The following is a 10228-nucleotide window of genomic DNA, read 5'->3' as shown; positions in this document are numbered from 1 at the left end:
ATTTATTTAAAAAACGAGAGAAATACGCTATATTTCTTAACGATCATTTTGCAACTGTCAAACAGGGTAAAATTACATTCTCGGTTCCATTTGCCCTGTCGCTGAACGCATTTGTAAGAGTTTTATAAACGATTTTAACAGAATGCACCCACACATAGCACGTCGGCAATCTGACAAAAAAATGTGCGGTTGCACTTTTCGACAAAAATACGAATTTATTCTTCTCAAACTGATGGGCCGTGATTGTATCTTTCTTATGGCCGGGCCCTCGTCTTTATTTGAATAAAATTGGTGCAGGATTAAGAAAGTTATCATGAGAAATGTTACCTGAATCGACGACTGTTTATGTTTTTTATACCCACACATAGCCATAAAAGTCACGTGGTATAGGCACCGTGTTTAGAGCAGAATTAGATTTTTAAAATAAAATAAGGAACGCCGTTCGTCAAATTGTTTCATTTGTGTTCACTTGGTGGAAGATACTTTGCTCTTATGTTATCTTATACATATTTGAAATAAGGCACAGTTAATGAAAAACTTTCAGGAAAACATTCAAAACTTTGTACTTATTAATACACAAAAACATCACTTATTGTTTTTTAGATTAAGATCTTGTTTTTAGTTTCTTTTAGTTTCTAATATTTCCTGTCTGCATTGTATCTAGGTACAGATATTATATTTTAATAGAAGACAGCGTTTGTTACAAAACAATTTCTTAAAGCATACTCCCGGCTATCATATAATGACTAGGCAACTTTAATGTCCAAACAAAATACTTATAATATATTTAGGAACAGACGCTTAAGTCCTCCTAATCAGTAAAACGAAATCTGGTAAACAATATTTATTTCGGTGAACCTGACATAACAGGTTAGAAAATCAATAGTAGTCCTCAAATACCAAGACCTTATGTTGATCGGCTGCCTGTAAAGAAACATAGCATATAATTATGTCAATAACTCAATTACAAAATATGTTTGTACATATGTATTTACTAGAAAAAAATGAAAGAAATGATAAATGTCAGTTTTACAGTCCCGCAGAATAAAAGCAGACTTGGTTACAGTAGAAAAAAAAACTTGAAATATACACAAGTTCCTTTCAGAAAAGTGTTGCAGAAAACAATTTTTGCTTTACAACGGTTGCAAGCTCATATCAACTATTGATACAAAATAAAATTTAAAAAATTACAACGCTTGAAAGATCACATAAATACTTAACGGAAAACAAAGCCATACAATAGTTGCAAGATCATAATACGTTATGTTCAAGGAAGATTCAACATAAAAAGTAGTGGAAAAAACATTTAATATTAAAATGTACTCCGTTTGAGACTGGAACAAAATCAACAAACCTTGAGAGAATTGCATGATCATATTTAAATTATTTGACATTTGAGACAGTACAAAATCAGAAGTGATAGTGGTTGAAAGTGAGGAACAAAAAACAAACCTTGACAAAGGTTACAGGATCGTATACAATTCTTCATAGCCCAATCACGGTGTTCATTACAGTTGTGTAGATGCTGATAGCAGACTGTATGATCAATGCAAGGATCATTAAAGGCAACTGCAGGTAAAACAGTGAATGCGTTTTGATAATTAATTACTCAAAGTACAAAATATATACATAAAAAGTCTACTTATATTCATAGAAATCCCTAGCAGAACTCAGCGTGTACAACTTCGCTTGCTGAATAATAGTCGTAGCAAGTTTCGTGACTCTGTGTCAAATATGTTTTGCAGATATATGCAATACAAACTGCGTCGGACCGACGGATAAACTGAATGACGACCAAAGGAAAATCAAGCTGCCCGTACCCAAGAGAAAAGTGGAGGGATTTAATCACACGAGTAAATGTATGAATTACCATTGCACAGTCCGCATGTTTTGCGGCAGTTTTGTAGGCCCCACGTACTATTACATTGAGTTTGATAGTATCTGTAACAATCTTGGTATGAATCGCTGCAATCTGTGGTCTGAGCTGGCTGAGCTGAAATTAAATAAAACATATAACAAATAAAAGGTAAGGATAGATTTCCCGAAATACAGTGTACCCAAACACAGTCAGAGAGCCATACATCAAAAAGTAGGCCCGCAACAAAATGAAACTGTTACAGAGGTGAAAAAAATGACAAGTACATTTCAATAGAATATGCAAAATACTAGACTGTATGAAAACATGGAAAGCAAATGAGCACAAACTATCAATGAGTCTGTTCATTTGTTGTAATGAAATGTGCAACAGCACTCGGTTTCCCTAGAATAGGTTTAAGAGGAATTCTATCGTTCAACAACATAGACTGGCGCATCAGTCGTTAGAGTCATCAAATGTAGAGCACCTGGCCATAAAATCAATCCTCTCTAACAACACTTTCTGTAAAATAATTACAATATCTCTTGCCTCTGTCTCTAACAGATCAGCCTAGAGAGAAAATCTAATAACAACACTATGGGGATATATTTATGGCCGCCACACGGTACTGAAAACCTGTTGCTGTAATTGTGTAAGATAAACGATTCTTTGAAAGCAAAGAACACAACCAGGTAAAATAATAGCAGACTCGATCGGTTTGATAGATCAAATTTATGCGTTGTTCGCCCTCAAGCACTTAGTATCAGTGAGGTTTTATGACAGAAACCAAGTTAAAAACCTGTAAACAATCAGAGTTGAAAAGGATGGTGAAGGTAAAGTATTAATGACAGTCTACATTAAATACATTAAATATAAACACATGCATTTAACTTAAGGTTACATATATTAAACCGATGGTTACTGCCATCGCGTAAAAATGCTACTTGCTTTTAACCGGAAGTGTAATTACTTAACAAATTCAATCATGGACAAACTTTCGATAGAAAACTTTGCTTTGTCGTATATCTATTTTTCGTTTAGATCTATTTTACAACCGTTACACTATTTTACATTATTTCGTATTCTCTATAAATGAATGGAAGCCCTGCTGTTCTAGGTTAAATCATTTCCTCCTTTATTTCATATGAATAGTCAGCTCATTCAGTAAATGCCAAACAAAACTCCAGGTATAAATTACCATGACAGTGTCCGCATGTTTTGCGACAGTGCTGTAGACCCCAGTTGGTATTACATTGGGAATTATAGTATAAGTAGCAATCATTCCTAGAATCACGGCAGTCTGTGGTCTGTGCTGGAGAAGCTGTGGTCTGTGCTGAAGTAGCTGAAAGTTAACACGGATAAAACAAATACTCACTAGAAGTTTTTTTTTTTGTTCCTCAATCATTTAGAGAACTTTTGAATTTTTTAAATGATTTTGTTTTGTCCTAAGGTAGGGTTTGACGAAAACCCTACAGATTTAGGTTACATGATATTAATTCATTTCCTTCTTTTAGTTCTTATAACAATATTCATACATATCTAACGGCGTTTTAATGATATAAATTGATAAATTACCATGACAGTGTCCGCATGTTTTGCGACAGTGCTGTATACCCCAACTGGTATTACAGTGAGAATAATAGTATAAGTAGCAATCATTCCTAGAATCACGACAGTCTGTGGTCTGTGCTGGAGTAGCTGTGGTCTGTGCTGGGGTAGCTGAATGTTAACACAGATAAAACAAATACACACTTTTTTTGTTTTATTTTGTTTCTCAACCACTTAGAGAACTTTTGAAAATTTTTAATGATTTTGTTTTGTCCTAAGGTGGTGTTTGACGAAAACTCTTCTGTTTTAGGTTACGTGATATTAATTCATTTCCTTCTTTTATTTCTTATAAATAATATGCATACATATATAAGGGCATTTAAATGACACAGCAATGCAAAGTAAGTTAGTATGCTTAGTCTACTTACCACTTAAGCAATATTTAGATGATATGTTACATAGAAGAGAAATTGAGCCGTGCCATGAGAAAACCAACATAGTGGGTTTGCGACCAGCATGGATCCCGACCAGCCTGCGCATCCGCGCAGTCTGGTCAGGATCCATGCTGTTCGCTAAAGGTTTCTTTAATTGCAATAGGCTTTGAAAGCGAACAGCATGGATCCTGACCAGACTGCGCGGACGCGCAGGCTGGTCTGGATCCATGCTGGTCGCAGACCCATTATGTTGGTTTTCTAAAGTTGATCAAAAGAGGATACGATGCGAAAATCGTGAAGCGCAGTGCATGTTTAGTGATTGACCCCTCCACAGTTAATCGCTACGCTTTCCTATTTGATGGTGCGATGACTAATAAAGTGTAAGACTCTATGATGCTTTTCTCCTAAATCCTACATACAATGGACGGAGGGAGTTTTGTCTTGCAGTTTTCTTAGTCGTGCCTTTAAAGGTTAGGCTCTTGGTTCTCTGACTTCAGACAAGTTGTTGAGTACATTGGTGTAATTATACCTTAGATTTACCTGAATTTTGTTTTACTTTATTAATTTGTTATTTTTGCGCTTATGTTAGAGCCTTTCTCAGTGGGGATTTTATATATATTGTGTTGTCTTACTTGTTGAAAATAGGGTAAGTGCGAGGTTGGCATGCCCTAAACGCGTTTAAACCCCAGTTCCCTTTATAAAGGTTACTGACCGTTCCAAGGCGGTGCCCATATTTTCAACTGGTTTTCTGTCTGTCTTGTATTGTCTGTTGCGTATGTTTTCTTGTTTATTGTATTCTTGTTTTCCCTCCTCCTTACTCCCCCTATTGCCCCCTCCTTTCCCCTTGCATTTACACTACTTTTTGCATCCCTCCCCCTTTACTTCGAGTTAGTTTTCGTGGCTCTCCTTTACTCAGGCTGACGGAATCCTAAGGAGGTACACAGTTGTTTTTTCCTGCTTATATGGGTGCGTTTGTGTGATTGTGAGTCAAAGACGGTACCCTACTGTTTTCTATGTTATTTAGTTGGGTATAGTTGTGTGTTTGATAGTGGTACACGAGTGTCTGCGCTTACGTTGTAGTGTGACTGTTATGAAGGAACGTCGCATTCCCTTTGTATTTTTATCCTTGTTCTTATTTCCTCTTCAAATTCCTCACACCACCCCACCATTTTACCACTTCCTCACCCTCTATCTATATTTCACATAAAGTAATATGTACTTGTTAGATGTTTGAAGCAACCCGTCTGTAATATTTTTCCATTGCAGCTTCTTTTTGTTGTGGGCCTTCTTTGCTAATGCGTGGCTCTGAGGCTGCGTTTTATCTGTTCTGTGATTCAGAGAAATCTACCCTTACCTATTATATTTTGTTTGTACAATATCATTTATAATATCAATATAATCATCAATAGCTAAGTTTGTGATTTCTTCATATGTTACACCATATGACCGTTTGATCACTCTGAAGTTGGCGTTAAATTCAACATTTTAGTATATTGTTACACATACCCGAAGACGTTGTAGACGGTGTTTGTGTAGTTTGATACTTACCCGGAGACGTTGTAGACGGTGTTTGTGTAGTTTGATACTTACCCGGAGACGTTGTAGACGGTGTTTGTGTAGTTTGATACTTACCCGGAGACGTTGTAGACGGTGTTTGTGTAGTTTGATACTTACCCGAAGACGTTGTAGACGGTGTTTGTGTAGTTTGATACTTACCCGGAGACGTTGTAGACGGTGTTTGTGTAGTTTGATACTTACCCGAAGACGTTGTAGACGGTGTTTGTGTAGTTTGATACTTACCCGAAGACGTTGTAGACGGTGTTTGTGTAGTTTGGTACTTACCAAAAGACGTTGTAGACGGTGTTTGTGTAGTTTGATACTTACCCAGAGACGTTGTAGACGGTGTTTGTGTAGTTGTAGGTGCTGGGGTTGTTTGAGGAACGTGGACAACACTTACTACACTGGCCCCTGAACAGTCAGCATTGCATAAATCGCTCGAGCAACATTTCAATACACAGTTTTCTGTATCTACAATAAAAACCCTACATATTTTTATAGGACTGTCTTACCCTAAATATTGATTTCATGGTTTCACTTTAAGCTCAGTGCACTTTAACTGTTGAGGATGTTACTAGAAAACTAATATGTTCTTATTATTGAAATTGTACGCCAAATGAAGGTAATTAGGAAAAGGACAGATTTTAAACATTTTCTGGTAGTTTCATGTTTATATTGAATGAGGTCGGCATAGTTTGCGCATTCTCACAGAAGCCTAAGCGTTAAATACTCATTGATGAAAATGAACATTTTCTAAGGGACGCACAAGGACAACTGGTTCAGTATTTCAAAAGTAACCAGTCAAAAGGCAATCAACGGATGAAGGAATATGAAAATATGTAACAACTGTTCCGTTTGTTGGATCAGAAAAGTTCAACAACAGCGCGCGCTTACGAGAATCTCCTTGTTCGCTTGTTTTTGCATGCCGGAAAATTATGCATAATAGAAATCTTCGCCATATATTTCAAAATACATCAGATCATCCGTGTCAATACGAGACTAATCTTGTAGGGTTTTTGAAGCTACAGTTTCCTTGTCTCAGCTAATTTTTAGACAAAAAAGACCGATTTGAAACTCTATTGTAAAATACCGGTGCTAGATTTACTTGGAACACCAATATCAACTGTTTCTATTTCAACATCTTTACCACGTATACGAATTCTTGAATTCCTCTTCCCAAACATAATTCCGCTTTGATATTGCTGTTTCTTTTCTGCACACACCTGTAAACAAGTAACAACTTTAAAACATCTTAGGAAGAAATAATTCACAAAGGCTTCCAATTATTCTGTAGGAGAATGCATAATTTAGCTTCTCACATTTTGCACGAAACAATACAGCAAGCAACTTAATATCTGTCTTTATTTTGACATTGCAAGAAAAAGATTAAAATAAAATCTATAAAAAGATCCATAGAACATAGCCAGCTAAAAGAACAGCGGACTAGGTGTGACTGAGTAAGTTCATGAAATTTGAAAAAAAGACCAAGGTCAAAGACCCAGTAGGAATTTACACATTGCAAGAATGCAACAACCGTCACGCCACCTAGCGAAATTCAGATACACAATTCCAGTGAATGGACTCAATGATTCCATTCTTTTTGTCAAGAAGCGGACTACAGAATGGTTTAAATAAGCTTGAAGCTTTCATCACAATCGAGCTAAAAATAAACTAGTACAAACTAAGTAAAAACCGCACTGACATATTGAAAGTAATTTAAATCTTTAACACTCACAGATGGTTTAACACAATTAGATGAATACAGCAGATCATGTCCCACTTGGCTTTCAAAGCGTTGTAACATACACACCTGAAACAAGTGAATGAAGTATTGCCATGCAATACAAAGTCCCCTGCTGGAAGGCACTTAATTTTCTCTATTGTTATTTATAGTTACAACAAACAAATGGAAGTTAATCCTTAAAAAACCCAGCTTTATCATATAAGTCCACACATAACTCTTTACCAGGTAGAGCTAAGTCAAAATACACCTAAAAATTGGATATAACATGCATGTTGTACCGTTGTACCACAGAAAAGTTGTCTTGGAAGTAATTCTAAAAACAAGTGTGCCTCATGATGGTGAACATTTGTGCCAAGTTACATCAAATTTCCTCCATGCATAAAGAAAAAATGCTTCGGACAAAGTCATTCTTGTATCTGAACTTTGGCCTCTAAGTGTGACCTTGACATTAGACCTAGGGTTCTTGTGCAAGACAATCCCTCTCATGGTGGTGAACATTTGTGCCAAGTTACATCAAAATCCCTCCACGCATTAAGAAGAAATGCTCCGGACAAAGTCATTCTTGTATCTGACCTTTGGCCTCTAAGTGTGACCTTGACCTTAGACTTAGGGACCTGGTTCTTGCGCATGACACTCCGTCTCATAGTGGTGAACATTTGTGCCAAGTAATATTAAAACCCCTTTTAGGATTGTTCCTGGACAGGAAAAAAGCCCTTTTGGCCTTTGACTTCCAAGTGTGACCTTGACCTTTCAGTTATGTGCCCGGGTTTTGCGCATGACACATTGTCTCATCAAGGGGAATATTTGTATCAACTGATATTTAAATCCTGTTTTGCATGACACAGTTATAGACCGGACAAGAAAAAATTCCAGTTGACCTTTGTTCCCCGAGTGTGACCTTGACCTTTAAGCTAGGGTTCTGGGTGTTGCACATGACATTTCATCTCATCATGGGGAACATTTATGCCATGTAATATTGTAATCCTTCGATGGATGACAGAGTTACTGACCGGACAGGGAAAAAACCATGTTGACATTTGACCTCCAATTATGACCTTGACCTTTGAGCTAGGGGTCCGGGTTATGCGCATGACATGTCGTCTCATCATGGGGAATATCTGTGCCAAGTAATATCAATTCCCTTCATGAATGACAGATGGACCGGACACGAAACAGACCCTCTTCATGCCATGTTAACATTTGACTGCCAAGTATGACCTTGACCTTTGAGCTAGGGATCTGAAAGTTGTGCATGACACATCGTCTTATAATGAGGTATATTTGTGCCAAGTAATATTAAAATCCCTTCATGGATGGCAGAGTTATGGACTGGACACGAAAAAAGCCCTGTTGAATTTGACCTCCAATTGTGACCTTGACCTTTGAGCCAGGGATCTGGGTCTTGCGCATGACATGTCGTCTCATCATGCGGAACATTTGTGCCAAGTAATATTAAAATCCCTTCATGAATGACAGAGTTATGGACCGAACACGGAATTCCGGACGGAGAGACGGACGGAATGACGGACGGAAAAGTGCATTCCTATAGTCCCCGAAACTGGTTTTCAACCAGTAGGGGACTAATAACATTTCTAGAAAATGTCACATAGTTTCAAAAATAACGAAATCACCTTTACATAGACCTGAGGTATATTTATAGAGAAACAAGTGAACTCCATGATCTGAAATACCAATGAATGAAAAAACACAGACTTATCACGGAGCGACATTTGATTGCTACCACACGGCACTAAAAACTATCATTGCATAAATAACGTTACTGAATCTAAGTGCGGGTAACTTTTTTAATCTATTGTGGAGATAAAGCAAATCTCGAAGAAAATACTTTGGAAGCATAGATCGTAACAGAAACATTTAAAATCATACTCTGTTTGAATATGTTCACAAGAGAGAATGTAAAGAGCAACATTCCTCAAGCCCGCAAGCATAGGAATCGTAAGGGAAATTTTATCTTATTGCACAACGAGAACACTGATATACTGGTAAAGGCGACCATTAAAAACTTCTGACGTCTTTTACCTTTGAGGATTTAACATTCTAGCTCGTCAGAAAAAGGATTTTATTTCAAATAGTATTTGATTTAAAAAATACTCTCTTTCAATAACAACATTTCAAAAACAAACACACACACACACACACACACACACACACACAGAGGAAAATAAACCGAAAACGAGGCTTGTTAGGAAATGTCACTTTCCATGAACACAAACCAAACAAACAGTGCAATATTTGCGCAATGTGCGGCACAATCCCTGTAAAATGTAAGACACAGTCACTCCGGAAAAAATATCGTTTCGGTGTTCCTTGTTGAAAAAGTATATTTAAATTACTATTTTTTTTTAAGTAGACAAATCCTGATTTACCTCATCTCTACTGCATTCTTTGATGATATGGCACGAATCTGGATATAGCTGCTGATCACAGGAGTAGCAAATTGGACCTCGGGAACCAGATGATGGCGGTGGAATACCTTGAAATATAAACAGCTCGATATTCATTTAATATCATAAATTCGTTAACGGTTTTAATGGTTAAAGCGTTCCCGATAAGCATGACCTCAATACTCCCGAAGCTTATTGTAAAGATACAATAGTTTTCTATTTTGACAATGCTCAGATATATTATGTACAGCGTAAATCTTACAAAAGTTCATATCACGTTGAAAACTATATATTAATTACTCAAACTATTGTCTTTGTACCATCAATACGGATATTATAGTGCACTGTTTTGCACACAAGACATGCGTTTCCGATGATTTTACTCATGCCAGAAGGAACCATTGTGCATAGCACTGCCGCACTTTCATAGCACTGCCGCATTTTCATGGCACTGCCGCATTTTCATGGCACTGTTGCATTCAAAATTTTGGTTTATTTGGAGTATTGGTGAGAGATTTGATTCCTCTTGAAGACAACAATAAAGTTTTAAAATACCAATGCTCAATCTGTCTTCCTTGTTTGTGGACACATTTTTAGTGGTAAATGACCTTATTATCAACGAATTTTCAAACGATAACGCCCAGATAGTGGTCATATACAGTGTCTTTACACGGAATTTAGTATG

At 36.9% G+C, this 10228-nt stretch overlaps 1 protein-coding gene across 1 annotated transcript; it reads right to left on the bottom strand.

The window, feature by feature from the left end:
- Positions 1 to 459: 459 nt before the first annotated feature.
- On the bottom strand, positions 460 to 9984 carry LOC123553433 (uncharacterized). The gene is made up of 9 exons (XM_053542241.1): positions 9927 to 9984; positions 9526 to 9632; positions 7130 to 7204; positions 6485 to 6617; positions 5722 to 5865; positions 3054 to 3197; positions 1871 to 1993; positions 1453 to 1569; positions 460 to 924 (listed from the first exon to the last, which is right to left on the bottom strand). Exons 1-9 carry the CDS (start codon positions 9982 to 9984, stop codon positions 908 to 910), a joined length of 918 nt encoding a protein of 305 aa, XP_053398216.1. The 3' UTR covers positions 460 to 907.
- Between the last annotated feature and the right edge of the window lie 244 nt (positions 9985 to 10228).

Source organism: Mercenaria mercenaria, chromosome 4 (assembly GCF_021730395.1).
Source record: "Mercenaria mercenaria strain notata chromosome 4, MADL_Memer_1, whole genome shotgun sequence".
Classification (NCBI taxonomy): Eukaryota; Metazoa; Mollusca; class Bivalvia; order Venerida; family Veneridae; genus Mercenaria; species Mercenaria mercenaria.
This window is presented reverse-complemented; position numbering and strand designations above follow the sequence as displayed.

Excerpts from the sequence above, each read along its gene's own strand:
- LOC123553433 (XM_053542241.1), bottom strand. The coding sequence starts at position 9,984 with ATGCGGCAGTGCTATGAAAGTGCGGCAGTGCTATGCACAATGGTTCCT. Across the intron at positions 6,618-7,129 it reads CTAATTGTGTTAAACCATCT|GTGTGTGCAGAAAAGAAACA; the intron begins GTGAGTGTTAAA and ends ACTTGTTTACAG. Across the intron at positions 1,570-1,870 it reads AACATGCGGACTGTGCAATG|TTGCCTTTAATGATCCTTGC; the intron begins GTAATTCATACA and ends TTTTACCTGCAG.